General features: G+C 37.5%; 1 protein-coding gene across 3 annotated transcripts in view; it reads left to right on the top strand.

Moving 5' to 3' along the window:
* The first annotated feature begins 217 nt into the window (after positions 1-217).
* The window catches only part of LOC109037599 (uncharacterized), a 29,431-nt gene continuing 9,148 nt past the window's right edge, over positions 218-20,500 (top strand). Inside the window, exons 1-13 of one of the 3 annotated variants that reach the window (XM_072305229.1) lie at positions 218-984; positions 2,112-2,219; positions 3,175-3,223; positions 4,575-4,739; positions 6,944-7,129; positions 8,364-8,444; positions 9,523-9,862; positions 10,841-10,974; positions 11,880-11,990; positions 13,052-13,387; positions 15,344-15,832; positions 17,022-17,095; positions 19,621-19,781. In XM_072305229.1, coding sequence (XP_072161330.1) covers positions 430-984; positions 2,112-2,219; positions 3,175-3,223; positions 4,575-4,739; positions 6,944-7,129; positions 8,364-8,444; positions 9,523-9,862; positions 10,841-10,974; positions 11,880-11,990; positions 13,052-13,387; positions 15,344-15,832; positions 17,022-17,095; positions 19,621-19,781 — 2,789 coding nt within the window. In that variant the 5' untranslated portion in view covers positions 218-429. Of the gene's footprint in view, positions 985-2,111; positions 2,220-3,174; positions 3,224-4,574; positions 4,758-6,943; positions 7,130-8,363; positions 8,445-9,522; positions 9,863-10,840; positions 10,975-11,879; positions 11,991-13,051; positions 13,388-15,343; positions 15,833-17,021; positions 17,096-19,620; positions 19,782-20,500 lie in introns of all 3 variants that reach the window. The other 2 variants (XM_019052361.2, XM_019052369.2) reach the window with 2 other exon arrangements.

Genomic DNA, 20,500 nt, shown 5'->3' with positions numbered 1-20,500 from the left:
TTTGAGCAAAAGCACTAATGTGAGAACTAATTGAGATATTTATTTGTCATTTTAAAAATCAGAAGTGTAGCAATTTTGTAAATTTAGTCGTGCAAAGCCGGAAATGGCTAAGTCAGCCCTCACCCTTGCTCCAGTAACATTTTTTTGTCACGAGGAATTTATTGGTAGTAACGGTGAATTTGGCGGGAATTCATACAAAGCCGGCTTTCTACCTTGGAGGTTATATTTTTCAGTTTGCAGTTAATCTACTTCAGAATTTGTGTTTGTGTGATGAATGATTAATAATTTCAAGTTTTATATGTTAATATGTGACTCTCTCAAAGTCTTCGAGGTGATTTTCACTTCCTAGCTTGTTACTGTTACTGAGTCAGTGATTTTTAACTTCATTCTAAATTTTTATCCCTGCCAAAATTTAAAGTAAATACTACGATGGGAGACGACTTGCTCCAGGAAATTCTCACCGTCGATCCAGATGCAGCCCTTAGGCAAGCTATGGCTGCCAAGCAAAACGTAAGAACAGTAAATGCAGAGGTACATCGTAGACCAGTCACCAATCAATCAATTCCTCAAGATGTCCCTAGACGTAACCCGCCACCAACTCCAAGACATCCAACGGCCCCCAGACCGAAGCAATCCTCGAGCGCAAGGCGGAGGAGTGGAGAAGTACAAACTAGAGCCCCTCCGAATGGAGTAATTGATGATAACTTGTCAGAAAGCAATTTCAGCTGTCGCTCAATTCCATTAGGAGGCAGTCACCCACTGCAAGCCCAAGAGCCGACACTTCTCTCGGGGCTTAATCAAGTCAACAATGATGATAACATGTCCGAGAGCAACTTTAGCTGCAGGACAGAGATTTCCAGCCAACCCGAGTCAGTTTTCAAAGTACCCATGGATGCTATATCCATGGATTTTCACATGAGAATGAGGAAGCAAGTTATGGCAGAAGCTCAGAACGCTTGCCGAGAGATAGAAAAACATAATGCTGTGAGTTGCCATTGTCATTCATTTTTATCTGTTTTTCATCCTTCAAAGTTAAAGACGTAAAGATGGAGCGTTTGTATCTATTAAAACAGAGGAGAAGTGATGCAGCCTTGGCGCTCTGTGTTTGTGCGAGTGTGTAAATTAGCGTGGTAATCCATGGTGGCAAACGGAAATTTGATTGGAACTTATCCTCCTGATTTTTGCACATTTTTTGTTCTAAACTCGTTTTAAATGCTTAGAACTCGTCTCGTTTGCCGCCAATCGGAGAGTGTGCATGAATTTGCATCATTTTTTTCTTCGAGCACTCCGTCTTTTTGTCTTTGGTCAAAGTCAATGAGCGAACTTTGTATGTTATATTTTTGCTCAGTACGTTTGTAGAATAGATAATGAGAAATTCTAGTGGAATTTTCACATCTTCTCAAGAGGGCCAAGATGGGGTTAATATCTCATGATTTATTAACATGACAGTCTTTTCCGAGGATGACTGAATTCACAATCATTTCAGTCACATCATACTTGCGCTTACAGTCTGAATCAGCCAGCTTAAGATTCAGATATTGATAGTAAAGGAGGGAGCCATAATGAAGTTGCATTCCCCGAAAAATTAGCAGATAAATGCGTAAGGGTGTCGCCAGATAAGTCGGCACTTATTTACATTCTCCTTGCAAGTGATCACAATGCAATCATCCAGTAGTGATCTAGGATTAACCGCAGTCCAATCAATAGCAGAGTTAATCCTCCCTATTTGATGGCTTTCATCGCAGTAGTTTGTAAACGGAATTTAAGCAAGTGCCAACTTGGCTGACAACACCTGTACCAATTTTCCTGAAACTTCATGATTTCTTCATGGAAATTTGGCAACATCTGGGGGCTCATACACTGTTTTTCCATAGCAGAGTTGTGTGGTTGGCGTGTTATTTTTTCTCAATTGGACCAATTTCCAATTAGGAACTACCAATTTTGACTCATCTGTGTAAACACGTTGCTGCATGCGGGAAGTAACGTCGTGTTCTTTTGAAGGGAGCCCTAAATTTTAGCACTTACTTAATTGCAAAATGTGATCAATTTTTGGTACCTACTAAATCGCTGTTTTATTTCCTTTTTTTCATGCTCTAAAATGTTTCTTACAGACAAAAGCTGAAGTTTATTACAAATTCGCCATAAAAAAGCTTGCAAGTATTCGTCACTTTGTGATAAGTGCTCATGATCCATCGATGAATGAGCTTTTCATGCAAACTGTAAGTATTTAATTTTTCAATCATTACTTTTTACCATGCGCTAAACAACTTGAATGAGCCTGTTGCAAACTTTTGCCACAGCAAAAATAAGAGTTGTTCCTTTTAGATAATGTCTCAATAATCTTGATGAGCACATTGGCAAACTCTGAAATGCACTCCCACCTTCACAATCTGCGTAAGAAATTTGCGTTTTTTTAAGCTTCCCGCTTCAAATAGGATATTACAGGACAGGTGAACATTTCGTTAGAAGAGTCGTTCCATTCAATCCCTGCTCAACATGGCCGATGCTTCCGCGCAAGTTGAGGAGAGCACGAGGTCAATCAAGGCGGGTATCTATTGACGCAAGAAAAACGTGAATGTTAACACACCGATTGTTATCAGATGGTTAGAATCATCGTCCCATCACATGTGTTTTGGCGGATTGGCGTCGGCTACATTGAATATTGCGTGGTATCCTTGTGAGCAAGGGTTGGATGGAATGACTCCTCTAACGAATCATTAATATTTATAATTTAATAATATATTAATAATCAATAATCATTATGACTTCATGCGTAAAATACTGTCACAATTTTCTTGCTAACATGCGGAAAATTCTTGAGGAAGTACCCTATTAGGAACTTACCTTCTCTCTTTGTATAAAATTTAAATAATTGCCAAATATTCAGATACCGCTATGGAAATTGCAGGTTTTGATCGTAGGCACCTCATACTGTCAAGTTATGAGTTGAGGTATGGTATTATTACTGGTTAGTTTTTATGATAGGGGAATAAATTGCACCAAGAAAAAATTACAAATTATTCGAAAGCTTTTGGTCTGATCAGTTTTCCTTGTTAGCTCATCTTTCATGGAATTGCATATTTTTCACACTCACAAATTCAATTAATTTTTTCCAAAATTTTGAATTCCCTCCTCTTCATTTTTTTTTCATATTTTCTCCTCTCACTGTTACAGAGTATGATGAACAATACAATGGACATGTCACAACTCTCGAATGCTAGAGGTTCGTTTCTTTAGTACATTTTATTTTTGCAAGCATTTTGGATGCGAATTCATTGTATGTAAGTTTTTTGACCCCTTCATATGAGGACTTATATGTAACTATAGCGAATGTTGAGTTTTCACATTGTGAGAAAATCGCGTTTGAATTTTACAAAGCTTTGCACCTTGCCGCCCGTAGAACTGAGAGGGTTTTATCAAAGATTTTTATGAAAGCAGCTCTTCCTGTAAAAAAACACGCATCTTATGATTAATGTAAGTTAAAAATTGAAGGAGTAATAGCAATTTGAAAAAAATGTGACATCCGCCATTTTTACTAAGAACGTTTTTTATGTATGAAATAAAGTCTGCAGGAAGGGTAAGGCTGGTGAAACGATTGAAATGAACCTACAGTAAGTCAGTGATGAGACATTTGATAAAATTGAACAAAAAACTAAACCGTTTGTAACTTCCACAACAAAAATAAGGAACAAATTATCAAGTCAGGAAAAAATCAACAATTCTGGCGAGACGGCTCCAACAGGTATCATTTGAGTGTCAGCTGCAGCCCATGGTCGGTGCTCGGGCAGTTATCGCAAGCGTGTTGGAATCTCTACGGTGTCCTTCCGTGCCGGCCAGGGAGAACAGTGGATTCTCATATCCGCTGTTTTTACAAATAACATGGTTTTCAGTTCATATCTCGCCAAAAAATTGCGCTGGAAGTCTGAAACTTTGCACAGGCGTTCTTGACGGCTCCAGAATTCGAAAAAAGCGTCTCCCCTAAAAATAGAGGATTTCAGCAACCGCTATTGTTACGTACAAGTCCTCACATGCTTAAAAAAGAAGCTAGTAATGATTTTTTTTTTTTTTTTTTTTTGAAAGGCATCATATTTACTAGTGAAAACGCTCCTCTGAATTAACATTGAGCTTGAGTGGAACTTCAATCATATTCAGTCCATCATCTGTTAATCCCTACTTAAATCCTTCTTATTTTTTCTTATCAGTTTATCAGTAAGTCATACGATGAGGAATATTTTTTGTTTAAAACTGTTAAATTTATATTTGCACACTATGTGACGTTCATTACAATAAAATCAGATGTTGAATTTAAAAAGTAGAAAAGGGCTCTAGAAAAATAAACGAAACTGTGAAAATCTTTTCCATCTCCTTACTGGAGATTGCAAAGAAAAATTTCTAACAATGGTTCTGCTATGCTTGTCAGTGAAATATAGTATCCAATCACCAAAGCAGGTGTTGAATAATCCAGTGTTTGTAACGAATCAATTTGTTTTTAAAATTCCACAGGCATTACAAAAACTTTATTAAAAGTTCTTTCTAACACTTAATTTCTAATTTGCTTCCACTAATAATTTTAGGATTCATGGGATCTCAGGCGTCACTTGTTGGAGGAACGGTTTTCAATGACTCACTTCGCTCAAACAACACTTTTTTGAACAGCAATAGTCATCTAGTTTCTTCAACAACTGGAGTTCTGTCTCAAAATGCAGGCAGCCACAATGGAACTTTCCTTCCACCTCAAGGTTCGGTTGGAAAATCAAGTAAGCAGATATTGTTTTTGTTGCAACTGAGTTTGTTGAGTTTTGGATTTTTGTGAACTGATGGATAGCAATTCAATGCTTTTTTTTGCTTTGAAAGCAGGGAGGAAACCGAGTTCTGGCAACTTTTGCTCGCATGTGCCAGGAACGGGCGGCCGGTCCCACCCCCCGACAGCCGCAATCAGCTGACAGGGGGTTCGAGATCAGTGTTCGAAACTCACAGGTGCCAACGCGCCAAATGCGCCTAAAAAATCGGCCATGGCGCCTAAAAAATGAAAGCTCTGCGCCAATGTGGCCCCTTAAAATTGATTTTTCTGAATTTTCATATTAGGTGATTATTCTAAATTTTCAGCACTGTAAGTGAAAGCTTTTTCTATTCTTCATGATTTCATCCTTAGTGCTTGTGTCTTCCCCAAGTTACAGCTACTTACTAGTTCTGTTACAAAAACATCTTGTGTCTAACTTTTCACTAAATGCGCTGCAATATATAGGCATAATGTCAATTTGGCCCCTAAAAAATCTTCAATGGCGCCTAAAAATCGGGCTTGATGCGCCACATGGTTCTTAAAACTCAAAGGTGAGTTTTGAACACTGTTCGAGATGGTCACCCGCACCCCGCACACACGAGATTGAGGTATGCTCAATGGTCAGCAGAGCGCGAGTGGGTTCGGACCCCGGCTAAGAACCTCCGCACCCCCCCGTCCCTCCAGTCACTTGAACTAGTGGTTCTCCCGGCGAGACATCCCGACCAGACGAGGCAGGCCCAGCCGTTCCTCTTGGGGGTATGCAAAGGCGTTGGTGAACATACCACCCAAAAAAACCCCTGGCTGCCAGGAAATTGAGCATCAAGCTTGCAAGCAAGTCAATGCTTGAGTACATCACTTTAACATAGATTTAATCTCGATGTTGTTGAAGTGAAACAAAACTACATTTCTGATGAGGTTAGCCGACAAGTTAAGTAGATTCTGTTTTGTGTGTCTAAGGTTGTCTGAGTTGCTCTCTATATAATAGCATTTTAAGATGATTGTTAAACAGCACCAAAATGGACCATCTATTCAATATCCATGAATAAGAAAAAATCTCCCAAGTCCAAACTTGGAATAGTTCTTTTCACTGCATCAATAGGCTGTTAAACAAGTTACAAATTCAAATGCTCTGATACGTGTCTCCTCTTAAAAATGTTATGCAGAACATGATCTGCATAATGAAAATTACTAAAATTAATATATGACCAAGATATTGAAGTTTGTATGTAAGCAGGTATCACTGGTTACGGGAAATTTCAGTTTCCCGCTGACAAGAAAAACCAGGCTACTCAAAACAAATCTTTCACTACAGAAATGTTTGCAGGCCTCTTATCAGTGTCCCTTCCCTGCCCTGAGTTGTTCTAAGTGTATAAAACATACAATAGTTGAGCCGAAGATTGGAGATTGAGGTTGCCATTTTTCACACCGCTAAGACTGTTACTGTGCAATGTAATTCAAGTCAAGTAGTTTACAGTTTTTTATGAGAGGGAAGTGTGAAATTATGCACCAAAGAACCCTAATATCTTTGCTAGAAGTTGATATCAGGAATTGTTGCGCAAATTTTTGTTTTCAGTATGTGAAATCTCAATTAGAAAGTATACGACATAATGCCCAAATTTGCCCCTCTATCCATTCCAGGCTATTTGATAAAAGTATGGAACGTGAACTACCAATTAATCAGAAATTTGGAAGTATACGAAACTATTGTCACTTTAGAGCGGGGCCTCAAGGCATGTTTGCAATAGCTAGGTCATTTGGCTCATATTTTTTAACAATGCTCACCAGGATGTTTACAAGTACGAAAAGTCCGGAAATAGTACTGATTTTTTAAAGGCGGGTCCGGAAGTACTGTAGTAGTGCGGAAATTTCGCTAGAAGGTCCGGAATTTTTTCATTTTTTTGTAATTTTTGTTGAAAATTGAGCGAGAAATTTAAATTTTGTCAATTGGAGGTACTGGGAAAGTACTGAATTCCTCTGTAAAGGAGGTACTGAATTTCCTGGGAATGTATTGAAAAAGTACTGTAAAAGTACTGATTTTTGGCCAGCCTGTTTTAGTAGACAGTGCTCACTGATCGTGTTATTTTGAAAAAAGAATGAGTAGAAAGAGAAAGAAGAGAAAAACTTATGATTTCGGCAGTCATTTACTTTTACTCCTCTTCTCAGATTTCACAGGGTCACAAGCATCGTTCAATGGAGGAAACGTCTATAACGAGTCACTTCGCCCGAACAACACTGTATTGAACAATAATCACAGCCATCTTATTTCTTCAACAACCGCTGCAGCATCAGAAAATACAGCCAGCCTTAATGGAACGTTCCTTCCTCCAAGAGCTCCTGCTATGAGACCATGTAAGCCAAATTTTCTTTATTGTAGCTCAATATGTGAAGGGTATGAACCAGTTGAGGTTTGCCGAATTGTGCCTGAAAGTATCATATAAGTATGTATCAATTTGTGAAGCTTTTTTTCTTCCTGTCTTTGGTTTCAATCCAGCAGCCTGATTGTTGAAATTTTTTGTTTGTCGGGTAGACATGGATGACGTAAGTGAAAAGGCGGAGCATGATTGGTCGGCTATGTCTTATCGCTGCATTATCATGCCTATGTCGGGTGGAACTCACGACAAGCTAAAAGCAGCTCTTAAGGTTCCGACAGTATGTTGTCCATTCCACCTGACAAAGGCACGATGAAGTAGCGATGAGACATAGCTGACCAATCGCACTCTGCCTTTTAACTTATGTCATCTACGTCTACCCGACCAATACAAAATATCAATAAGTAGGCTGCAGGTAGAAAACATTGACGATTATTACCATCCCCATCGCCACCGACTGGGACAGGAAATGAGGTACACTGAAAGTTCAGCATCATTTAACGGAGCTCTGTTCCTTGCAGAGTCTTGATGTTTCTAGAATTCATAAAATGACAGTTTTAAAAAAAATTTGATTATGTCTGGGACAATCTTATCTTTTTATTTATGTAGCAGACAAATACTCAAATCAGGCATTTTATTGAATGCTCGGGCAGACAGTCAAATTTTGGTGGTTTATGAAGTCTTGAATATTCTGGACGAATAGCTCTAGAGTTTCAAATGTTTTGAATGTAAGAATACATCAAATCCACGAACTTTTCTTGTATTTTGCTCTCTGATGACTCTTCTTACATTTTAACCGTCAAGGTTTTAAAAAAATTGTATTTTATGATGTACTGAAAATTCCAAGATGAGAGCTCGTTTAAGGACTTGATTTAATTTATTTACAATTGTATGATGCTAATTTTTACAGAAAGTTCTCTTCCAAACAAACAAGCAAATAATTATTTTGCCTGAAATTAGGAAAAAAGTCAAAATTTCAGTGCAAGTAAGAACATTTCAATACATATCTAGGCTTTGAACAAAATGCCTGGTTTGACTATTTGCCTGCAAAATTTATTCATGGACGAAACTTCACTCATCAGAAAAATATCATTCATAGTTTTTTGTCTCCTCAGAAAGGCAATGACGCATCTTCATGAGGAAGCTTGTCTTTTAGGTTGTAGTAAGAATCATTCAATATTTATATTATTTTCACTCCTTTTTTTTCTCTTTAGCTAACCCAAAACCTCAGCCGAACCAGTCCTCTCAGACAGCGGCTCAAAATGATTTTAACAAAACATCGGATCCAGTCGCAAGTAAGGCTCCTGTTTTTTCACTCAATTGTGCAATAAAACTCAATTTTTAATTATAAACTCATCTATTTCAGAACCAATTTATTAAAGAGACCTATCTTAAGAAATTTGCGTTTCTTTTGATTTAGAAAAAAAAGGTCAAGGACAACTGTGGAAAGTCAAAAGGCAGACAATTCAAGGGTCGAATAAAACCTGAAAGTCCAAAAAGAAGGCAGAAAAAATGTTGCTAGACAGAGTGTCCACTTCTATGATAGAGGTAGAAATCTCAAGCTCAGATCTCACTACTTCCGCTAATCTAAGGTTCAATTATCGGACCACATTTTGCAATTAGGAACTATAATTTCTGGCTTGCCTGTACAAGCACTTATTTGCACAGTGAAACTAACGGTACATACTTAGTTTCTCAGCTCGGTCAGAAACTGGAGTTCCTAATTGCGGAATGTAGTCAAATTGTCCTAAGTGGAGTTGATGTTTTATGCAACGGCCTCCTGTGCTGTGCAAAAGAAAAATATGCCTGCTTGAGCCTTCAAATTTTCCGTTTGATAAAACAGAATTTTCAGGGAAATTTGTGAATATTTTTCAGATAATTTTATTCACAATCAGCTCTAAATTTTCTGAAATGAAAATGATTACAATAAAAGAGAAAGTATTTATAACTCTCCTCAAAAATAAACAGTTTATTGGAGGAACTACAGCAACTTTCAAATGTTCATTCGGCATTTTTCTTTAGCATGGCAGTCTTTATTTAAAAACCATTCTTGCTTTTGCTCAAATGAAGGCTGTGTTGGTCGATGAAATGATGTTTTTTTAGTTTTCTTTAAAGCTCAAATTCCATTTTCTTCATGATAAACTGAAGCCATAGTAGCATCTACCCCTGTATCAGCACTTGCTCTTTCTTCAACCTTAGTTACGGCTGGTGTTTGCCTGGTGGTGGTGTGGTTTTTACAAGATAATTGTTTCTTTTAAATTGGTTGGCGCCTCATGGTATATTTTTTCAGAACTTTCCCGTGATAAAAAAAAAGTGTGAAATTTTCTAAGTGTCAAACAAACTCATTGTTTTTCCTATCTTTTTCTCGCTCAGATTCTTCTCAAGTCAGAGGTGGCTCTTTCTTGGCACCTTCAACAAACTCTGCTTCTTCTCGGCCACTACCAACCGCAGTTGTCTCTCTTAAAAAATACTCCCTTGAGAAACGTCCAAGCCCTCTCGCAAAGTCATCACCGCTGAATGAATCGGTCCAAACCTCTCCTATAAACCAGAATAATACAATGAATAGCACAATGAACAGCACAATGAATAGGACTGCTTCTCAAAGGCGCAAGTTTGATGTCAATCCCATCATCCTCAAAAATTGGACTCTAGCCCTCGGGAAACGAGTAGGCTCTGACGACTATGAGCTGCTTGTTCGAGGAGTCATAGCCAAGTTAGTTATTCTTTTTTAACACTTTTCATCAAAGACATCAAGTCAGTGTTCACACATCTTGATGCGATGTATTTTGCTGTTGGAGGAAGTGTATGTTTTTTATTGAAAGCGTTTCTTTTTAAACTTGTCCTTTTGTTTTTCATCTAACAGGACAGGCAAATTATATTACTCAGCTGTCTAATAGGAATCCCCCCACCCTCTTTTTTCCACTGAAGCTGAAAATAGCCGCAGATTTTTTCCCATCACCCACGAATTTTCCGAAATAATGAGTTTTTAAAAAATGTCCCTCTTCGGTGTGACATGAAGTGTTTTTGGAAAAATCTGTTTTTCAGAACATTGGTGGATGATAGAGAAAAGCTAAGGTCATATTTGGCTTCAGCCAAAGAGAAAATTGGAGCCCACATTGAATTGCAGAAGTGAGTGATCACCTGATCTTCTACTTACTTCTTTTGTGAAGTTATACTCAGTTATGAAATATTGTCACTTTTAGCTTTCAGATCCATGCCTATAGTACCATATCTCTTAGCAGGGATTTGAAACTACCAGACCACATATCTCGGTTTGCAAAGTTGCAAACGTCCTGCAATACTTTTTTTTTTTTTAAACAGAAAAGTACTTGACTTGAATTCTTGAGAACTTCTGTGATTTTTCTTCCGTGTGCGAAGAAAACTCTGTGAAAATTTCAAGGAGTGACATTGATTTGTTCTCTCACAAAAAAATCAAATGGGAGCAGAGATTTTTAAACACTGCAAATGGGGTACATGGTTTGGTAGTTTCACACCCTCAATATTTCTGTTAAGTTTTGACCTTCCACGACCAAAAACTGCTCAAGTTGTAGTCATCCAGATTGGGATCAGGGAATCCTTAATAACGCTTCATCTTCAAGTTTATCAAATTCAGCCCCCCCCCTCTCCCCCTTCAAGCAGCTCAACATTCTGCGGATTCATCACTGAAAGTTTTTCCTCTCTCATTTTTCAGGAAATGTGAATTCGGCAATGCCAATATGGAACATACAACGCAAGCAGTCAAAGCTCGTCTAGGAGAGTTTTGCGTCAAAACAAAAGATGGAAGAGAGTACCAGCTGCAAGGGCCCTTCCAAAATCTCAATTACAGTAACTATTCTTTCTTTATATTTTCGTTACAGGCAACGATTTAATATAAAAAGAAACAAGAGCTATGTAACACACTCTCTCTTCAAATTTCTTGCGCTCACCAAACAAAGCAGGGTCTGCTCGAGTCAAATCAATCGCTAACCTTAATCTGCAGACACTGTGGAAAGTGTGGGATCATGTTCCCTGCAATTTGATACTGTTTTATATTATTTATGTTTGATTCCATTGAAATATTCAAAACAAAATAGCTGATGAACTTTGTTGATCAGTGCAGTTATTTAATCGCTAACTTCAAATGTTCCCTTGGTTGTGACAAAAACAGAGCAAATAATTTGCAGTGTGAACTCCCATTTAGGGATATTAGATTCTGCAATCTTGCTCTCGTAATCCAACAAAATTTGCTTTTTGATTCGAATTTTACCTGTTGACAAAATTTTGCTCTTTGAATTTGGGATAAGAATGCTACGGCTCACATTTCAATGGCTAATTGTGCATATTGCCTCTTTCAGTCACAATGTTTTAAAATCCCTGAGTAAAATCCACTCTCTTTACGGAAAACTAATCAAACATTTCCTTGCAATTTGATGTGATTTTTTGGAATGAGTGAAGAAAATTCACATAAAATTTCAGTTGAAGCTGTCAAGCGGTCTTCTTTTTCAAGAATAAAATCTGAGGAGAGACTTACATTTCGCAATTTTAGGCCCGTAGTTTGTGACTTGCGCCGTTGATTTGTATCTTGGTCCCACCTCAATATGAATCAAATACCGAAAATTCCCCATATCTTCATCTCCTCAGTCATTAGCTCGAGTTGGTGGTTGTCTAAAAGTCTAAATCTCATTTCCTTTAATTTCTGTGTGATTTTCCTCTGCTCTTCTCTCCTTATACATTTTTCTTTTGCCTCACAGGTGTTCCCAAGATTGTTACTAGCCTTCATCTTAAGAGAGGATCTGGAATTCCTACGCACTGGAGGAAGATGGTTAAATTTTGGGGTGCCTCCAGGCCTAGAGGCAAAAATGGTAAGCCTGAATTTATTCAACTCCTAGTTGAAAGATAAAAGTCAAAATGCTCAAGTTATGCTGCAAATTTTAAATGCTTTGACCCTTTGGCGCCTACGCACGAGATATCTTGTGCAGCGCAGGCTGCACACCCTAGCCTACGCACGAGTTATCTCGTTTTGCAACCGCTGGCTAGAGATTCCCCTCTAAATCACTCTATAATTGGTTTATCAAGTCATGTAGCATATGCATTTCTATGAATGATGACAATTACCATCGTTATTGTTGACTTTGTGACTCTGTAAGATTGCGTACATAGTTAGAGATCAAGTTGTTTAGTGGCTTGAAAACAATACATTAATAAATCTTTGATTTTGTCCATGTTTTATGATCGGGTAAATTTTAATAGGGAATGAAATGAATAAAATCTTACCGCATCATTATGAAAAGATGTATGAATGTATCCAAACCAGATCTACAATGTGTCAATGTCAAATATAAGATTTAAATCCATTGTTTATGAAACTAAATATTTTATTTTAATATAATAAACTCCAGGTGCTGGTGGTTCAAAGCTTGCTGTAGTTCTAAGTAAAAGAGGAAGTCAGGTATCTGGCACATGACAGTTTTCTTTTATAAAATGTATTAGAAGGTTTCACGCATTTTTGTTAAATGGTGCTAGAAAATCAGCATGTTTCCTCCGCATTCAAACCCATGTAAAATATCCACATTCAATTAAACCTTGGTTTCGAGGAGGACTGAAATAGGAGTTACAGGGTTGCCAATTGTAGGGAATACCAGAAAAACCTGGAAATGTTAGGAAAAAATTGTTAAGTCACCTTTATTTGCTTCCTATAATGGGTTTGTCGTTTCGAACTACAAATTTTGCGTTAAAGCTAATTCAAATCCGAATGAAATACATTATTTAACCATCCAGCATACTCTTAATTATCAGAGAATTTGACCAAAATTTATCCAGAAAAATCAGAAAAATGTCAAGGAATTTCATTTTTGAAATTCGGTGGGAACTGTGCATTCATTTAACTTTTAGTAACTTTTTTCTCTGTTATTTTTCATTTCAGCTGTAAATGAAGACGGCACTGAGACGTCAGTAGACGACCCACTTAATACGACTGTGACAAGGATGAAAAGTAAAGAGAAAGCGAAAATTTCAAAGCAGGCAAGTCCAGTGAAAAGGCTTGTCTCCAAACCACCGCGTCCTTCGATCAGCAAGCATCCCATGAAACCTACCAGAGAATCGTCAGCTATTTCGGACAAGATCGCTGTTTCAAAACATTTTTCAAGTAGACCCTCTGTCAACCCTATCGGTAAAATTGCACAAGCTCCGGCACTTATCAGCAAAACATCTAAGCCTGATTATCACAAAATACAAAGAAAACGCCTAGAGCAGATGCATGGTTTGTCTCTTTTTCGTTTCTTTTCTTTATTATGTAGGCCTATGTGTGATCCTTTCATAACAACACTCACTGCCAGAAATAATCTACATGAAGCCTGACGTTTTCAGGCTCTTCTGTCACAGTCAACTAATTTTTTTGACGTGTTTAAGAAGGAAATAGAGTGCTATTTGGACGGAGTCAACTATAAACACACTAAGTGTCACATCAAGTTTAAACTGGAGAAAAACAGGATCAAAGTTTTATTTTTTCACAAGACTCATGTTAAGGACTAAGTTCGGAACTTTAATTTCTAGCTCATCAGTCGCAACACTTATGAGCATAGGAAAACTAATAGTGCATAGGTTGTTTCCAAACTGAGACAGAAATTGCAGTCCTCAATTGCAAAATGTAGTCCAATTATGATTGAAGGAATTAACTGGGATTATGATAAAAGTTTGATTGAAATATGAGGATCAAAGAAATGAATGACAACATTTTGTCATCTTCATTTTTCTGCGATTTTTGTTACTGAAAAACAAGAGTGTATGAATTCTTAAAGAATTATCCGAAAGATCTTGAAAGCTGATGATTTTTTTTTTTTCAAAGCTGACTCATCAAAATCACAGTCTTGTTGCAAACCACAGCTCTAAGAATAAAGCAGTTGCCTGCTTTTCAAGGTAAGTGAAACAAAGGTATGCTCTTCCCTTATTTAAGCACCTGAAATTCAACAAAACGCTCGGTCGCATTGGTTCCGATTCAATCTAGACTGGAAGTTTGAAACAGGGTTCCAACTCAAAATTATTCGATTTTTAGTGGTCCTTCATTTCGGCTTGAGTGAGTTCCAGCACTGCAATATTTCGTTCTTACTGGTCCTCTTTTCCCCTCAAGGTAATATTCCTGCCAAGATGTAATGATACCAACTTAACCGAGTGTTTACTAAATTATCGGTGGCATGGATGGGAAGATCATACCTTTGTTTCACTAACCCTGCCTGTGGGCAAAAATTCCCAAACTGCACTTGCATGGTTTGATGAGTCATCATTACTACGGTTATCTTGCCAATCAGACGATGATTGGAAATAATTTCTCAGTTAATTACTTAAAGTGATAATTGTCTTCTCAAAAATTTCAACGTAGACAAAATTTAAAATTTGAAAATGAGAATTGTGGAAAATCTGTAGACGGCAGGTGCACTCCTTCTATTTAGAACCATCTTTATCAAATTCTTTGGAAATGAAATGATTTTGGTCTCAATCGATGAGAAATGAAGTAAGCTTTAAAATAAGACCAACAACACCTTTATTATTCTCTTGGTTCAGAAAATACTGCATCATTATCGTGGTACTTTCGGGCACCCTTAGTATTTTCATGTTTGAAATATTTTTTCTCAAATTTGAATCTTTATAAGGAGAAAACATACGACTAATAAGATTCAAAACTACTACCATCAACTCATTATTTTTCTAAAAATTCGACTTGGTGTGCTCCTGTCAAACTCAGCTCATTTAGATTTTCAAACTTCTCTCACAAAAGTATTCATTTTAGAAAGACTATTAACTTTTTACCTACAAATTTTCCAAACTTTAGATTAAAGTGCAGAAAAGTTAAAAACTTGCCTCAGTGGAACTTGGAACAAACCTTTTTGCCAGACTTTTTCAGACACCAAAACTGTATTGATGGCTTAGGTGCAAAACCATGTACGTCCATTCGCCATGTCCGAAACTATCTTTCATACTTAATTCTGGAAAACTATCTTGGATATAATCTTTGGAAAACTGGTCAACGCAATTTCTTAAAAACTTCATTGATTTTTCTTCTCTGTCAGCAGAATATTCTGTCTAAAGTTCAAGCCATGAAATTGGGTTGTTTTTCTTTGAAAAAATAAATTATGCGAGGAAATTTTAAAACTCTGCAATTAAGGTACGTTTGAGCTTAGGGGATCAAAATCTGAAGCTAAAAAAATGTTTATATTTTCAGCTGCAAGATTGCAAGACGGCTCTGCACTGGATTCAAGCGTAAATTCTCCAGCAGAAGCTAGAGGGAAGAAAAGTCAAGCTGCAAAGTTGCGAGACGGTTCGGTACTGGATTCAAGCGTAGATTCTCCAGTCCAAGCTAGAGGGAAGAAACGTCAGGCTGCAAAGTTGCAAGATGGTTCTGCACTGGATTCAAGCGTAGATTCTCCAGTCCAAGCTAGGGGAAAGAAACGTCACCGTCCGGTGGACCTGCCCAAGAAGAGCAGTTCTCCTACTGTTCCAGTCCAGCTAAAAAGCAAACAGAAGCCTTCGCATAAATATTGGGCAGACCGATTATCAGGCTCATCAAGAAGCTATTCACCAGCTGTACCCAGGCCTAAGGTCAAGTCCCGCCAGCGACCGCAAGTAGTTGAAGAGTCGAGTATCAATACATCAGTTGATGTCAGTCAAGTCAAGCCGACAAAAAAACGCCCGATCCCCAGATATTTGGATGGTAAGTTTGTTAAATGCAACTAAGTTAGGATACAGGTACAGTATAATTGTGATAAATTGGATAACAGAGAAGGTGACCAATATGGGAATAGAGTGAAGCGTTATAACTGGAGCTATCAAATTGAACCTCATTAATTAAAGAAATAGCTGAATGCTGGAGGATTAGTGAATGAATTGGAGTCAGAGGAAGTGACGGAAAATAAACAAATCCAGAAATCGCTACTGACTAGATGGAACTTGAAATGTAAAATGGAAACTGAGTTTGTGGATGTATCAGCACCCTTAAAAAAGCTTCAGTGGTTGAATCCACATTTTTCTGTTTTTTTTTTTTTTTTTTTTTTTTTTTCATCAATTTTGAGTGTCTTATATGGTTTTCAGTTGCCAATTTAACGGTCATATTGATTTCACATATCAGTTTTATGTGGTTTTAGTACTGCTGTTATCTGTGTAAAGATCATGTGAAAGAGTTAAAAATTTTTGCAAGTGGATCAATGACTCTTTTCTCTTGTTGATGCAAGTTAAAACCCACTAGATGAGTCTAGTTAATATAAGCTGAATTTGATAAGAATGCGCCAAGTTGAATTTTGGGGAAATAGTTAGTTATGAGTAGTTTTGACTGAAACTAGTCGTAATTTTTTCTTATCAAAAATTTAAAGTCTGGAAATTTATTTTGAATGTGAAATTATTCGTTAAACTTTGTTCTCAAGATTGAGCCATACAGAGAATCAACACTACAAACCTGTGTTTCTGGGTTCAAACTTGATGTGACTTGTTGCGTTTATGTTTATACTTGCAAGTGTAGTTGGTCCATATGCAGGGTTGGCACAGTCAGGAAATACCGGGAAACCAGGAATGTCAGAGAATTTTATAAAGTCAGGGCAACTAACGAACGTTTCTTGGAAAAATTGTTAAGTACTTGCTTTCTAGAATGGGTTTGATGTTTCAAAAATCACATTTCGCCTAAACATTGTTTCAAATTGTGTCTTTTAAACCATCTGACAGATCCTCAATTGTCAGGGAATTTTACAAAAATGAGTCAGGAAAATCAAATAATTTCATTTCCTAAATTCTGCGGTAACTCCGATTTTAATAAATCCAAAGAGTTAGTATTTTTTTCTACTGTTTCTTTTTCTCCCCCCTGTATTCCTAAAGAATAATATGTACTACATCTATCATATCGTCTTTTTCAGAGAATGACATCAGTCTTTCAGGAGCGGAGAAGAACAAATCGAATTTCACAAACAATAGCAATATCTCTTTCGAGGTAACAATCTTTCTATACTCCTAATACTCTACATCCAACTGATCTTTGATCGATTGATTGATCATAGAAATCCAGAAAAAATCAACCAAACATTCCAAATATTGAAAAGAGTGTGTGTCCCAGGCAAATCGTCAAATGGGGCATTTTATCTAATGCCGAGGCAAATCATCATAGTTTGACAGTTAACAAAGTTTTTTACATTTTGACGAAAAGCTTTCAAATTTTCAATGTTCTGAAATTAATAATTCATTAAATTCACGAACTAGCTTAGTATTCCTCTCCAAGTAACCTTATACTTCTTTATCGTCAACACATTGAAAATTCTATTTCTCATGATTAGGTACGAGGGGCGTTCAATAAGTAAGTATCCCCCCTCTCTAAAATCAATAGGAATGGACCAATTTTCAAAAACTTGGGCTCAAAATCTTCCTTAGGATATACTGAGTTCAACAAAACAAACCGCAACAAAATCGGACCATGTGCGGCCGAACGCGAGCCGTTTGAACGCGCCGAGGTGCACACCGCTCCCGCCAAATCCGCGGAAATTTGAAGTCCGCGACAAGAGAAGAGCTTCTCTGCCAACGCTTCAGTCGTTCATCACTGACGAAAAATCAAAGAAGTTTTTGTAGAATAAAGGGCTTACCCCACCTCTCCACATAACCAGCTCGATCCAAGCAGGTCTGATACTGATTGTGAGACTAAGAGAACAGCTTTTGGATACCACGCGTGTAGAGGTTTTTCAACTGGCTGGGGATGAAAGTGTTGACGGCTTGTTTGACCTCTTCCACTGATTCAAAATGAACTCCCCCGAGTTCAGATTTTAGATACGGTAATAAATGGCAAAACAGACCACTATTTATTCCCCTTTCTGAAATCTTCTGAACGACTGAAGCGTTGGCAGAGAAGCTCTTCTCTTGTCGCGGACTTCAAATTTCCGCGGATTTGGCGGGAGCGGTGTGCACTTCGGCGCGTTCAAACGGCTCGCGTTCGGCCGCACATGGTCCGATTTTGTTGCGGTTTGTTTTGTTGAACTCAGTATATCCTAAGGAAGATTTTGAGCCCAAGTTTTTGAAAATTGGTCCATTCCTATTGATTTTAGAGAGGGGGGATACTTACTTATTGAACGCCCCTCGTACAAAGGATTTTGCACTGAAAACCAAGAAATTTGAAGCTGGTTAAATTTCGATAATTTTTTCCATATGTTTCTTATGATCTCTGGAGTAAGATGTGCTTTCAAAATCAGAATTTCTAAGTGCTTTTCTTGAGAAAATTGGGTTTGAGAAAAGCATTTTTTGGCAATTTAACACATGTGCCGTCATATGATGAAGTGCCGCCATCGCTGAGTCAAAGATCCAGAGCCTTTTGTTTTTGAACTGTTTGCGAGGTGATGCGCCGCTTTTTCTCTTTAGCTGGTGCTTGCGAGACAAGAAAAGAGGAGCACGCACCTTGCTCACTTACATTTTACCACTTGATAATGCGTTTATTACGGCTGAAAATTGCAAATTTCAGAATCGATTTTCTCAAGATTGGCTCACAGAAAGTCCGCTTTCAGAATCTCATCCCACTCAGAAGATCACATCATAAAATTCGCATCAATGCCGCATCATAAAATCTCAAAATTTAGCAGGCATTAAATTTCTTTGTATGGATTCTGTGCGCTCTCTATTTGAGATAAACGTACCATTTATTATAGAGAAGAGATAAATTGAGTATAGAGATAAATTAGGAATTTAATAATGGATTACAATAATTTATTAACCAACCAAAAACTTTATAAAATGTAGCTTCTAACTATGCAAAAGGAACCTGCTTACTGAAGTTTTGGACTACAGAAAATACAATTTTTATAGAAAAACTATGATATTGATTTAAACCTACCTTTGAATTCTTACCTACTGAAGGAAAGAATCATTTTGTCATAGATTCTTAAAATAATCAGACTCTCAATCGAAGAAAGTATATTTGTCTTTTTGCCTGTGACATTTACACATGATAGAGTTGAAACAATCTGTCTATTCATTGAGCCTCGGTCCAATTAGTGACCCAGCATTTGATCAAGGAGGATCCTTCAACTTTCGGAGTCAATATTTTGAACAGGGGTAAGCTGATTTTGGGCTTTTTGGAATAGATGTAGCTCAAAACTTTTTGTACTTTGTCTTTATAATAAAATAACTCCAAAATTGTGACAGGAACCCTGATTTTCAAAGCTAGGGTCCCCTTTTTAGCTCCCATGGGAAACTGGACAAACTTGGAGTTGATGCTATTCAAATTCCTTGGGATCAATTGGCTCTGTGTGTCCGCGCGGTCCTCTAATTCGTTTGACCTAAAATGGTTGGGAAAAAAGCCTGATACGGGTGGTCTAGGATACCCCATGCAACTCATAAATAACATGAAATATCGTACAATTCATAACCAAAAGTTATGCACTGTATTGAAGAGATGAATAGCTCCTGAGATTTGCTGTCTTATTACCTACTTATTAATTGTTACTTTCTGCAGTTTTTCACTCGTTTTTTTTTCTCCAGATTGTATCTCCGGGAAAAACACTCCACAACATCAAGAAGCTGAAAGACTCGAACATTATCAACAGTCAAGTGACCCCTCCTACATCTTATTTTCTGAATGTCCTACCAAATAGTGATAAAAAAAGCGAGAAGATTGAACGAACCAAAAAAACAGTGAAAAGGTATTTTCCTTTTATCTTTTTATTTTCTAAAACGCCCTTTGCAGTTTTGAGATTCTGGCCCCCCAACTACAATCTTTTTCTCTTCTTCAAAACTCCCCAAGTATTCTTTACTTATTTTTTATTTTTTCAAATTTTGGAGCCCTTAAAATGTTTTTCCCATCCTCTCACCTGCTTTTCTAGTGGGTATCTCAACATATATTGGTAGCACAGCAGAACTACGATTAAAACAAGAAGATGAGCACAACTTCTGAATGTAACAAGGTGGAGAAATGGTGCCGGGTCCACACCATTTTGCGGGGAAAACAAGGCAAAGAAGTTCAAAAAATTATAGAGTTAAAATTAAATTTTTTGAACTCTAATGTGTACCAGTGCAAAACTGAGGGGGGAGAGTGTTCAGCTCAGGCAGTTTGCTTTGGAATATTAAGTCGGAGTCATGCCGAGAGATCTATACCGGTTTGCGTATTTTTAGAGCTCATCAGCAGATTACACTCGGCAGTGAACACTCTCCCCCCTCAGTTTTGCATTGGTATGCATTAAAGTTCAAAAAATTTAATTTTAACTCTAATTATAATTTTTGGAACTTAGTGGCCTTGTTTTCCCCACGAAATGGTGTGGACCCAGCTAGAGTACCTGTATAGCGAGAGTATGGACAGATGTGAAACTCCGAAAATCCATCAGGCCTTCACCGATGCTTCTGCGAATAAAGTTAGGGCCAGAAA

The sequence above is a fragment of the Bemisia tabaci genome, chromosome 10 (assembly GCF_918797505.1).
Source record: "Bemisia tabaci chromosome 10, PGI_BMITA_v3".
In the NCBI taxonomy this organism is placed as follows: domain Eukaryota; kingdom Metazoa; phylum Arthropoda; class Insecta; order Hemiptera; family Aleyrodidae; genus Bemisia; species Bemisia tabaci.
The sequence above is the reverse complement of the archived record's forward strand: the minus strand, read 5'-3'. Positions and strand labels throughout refer to the sequence as shown.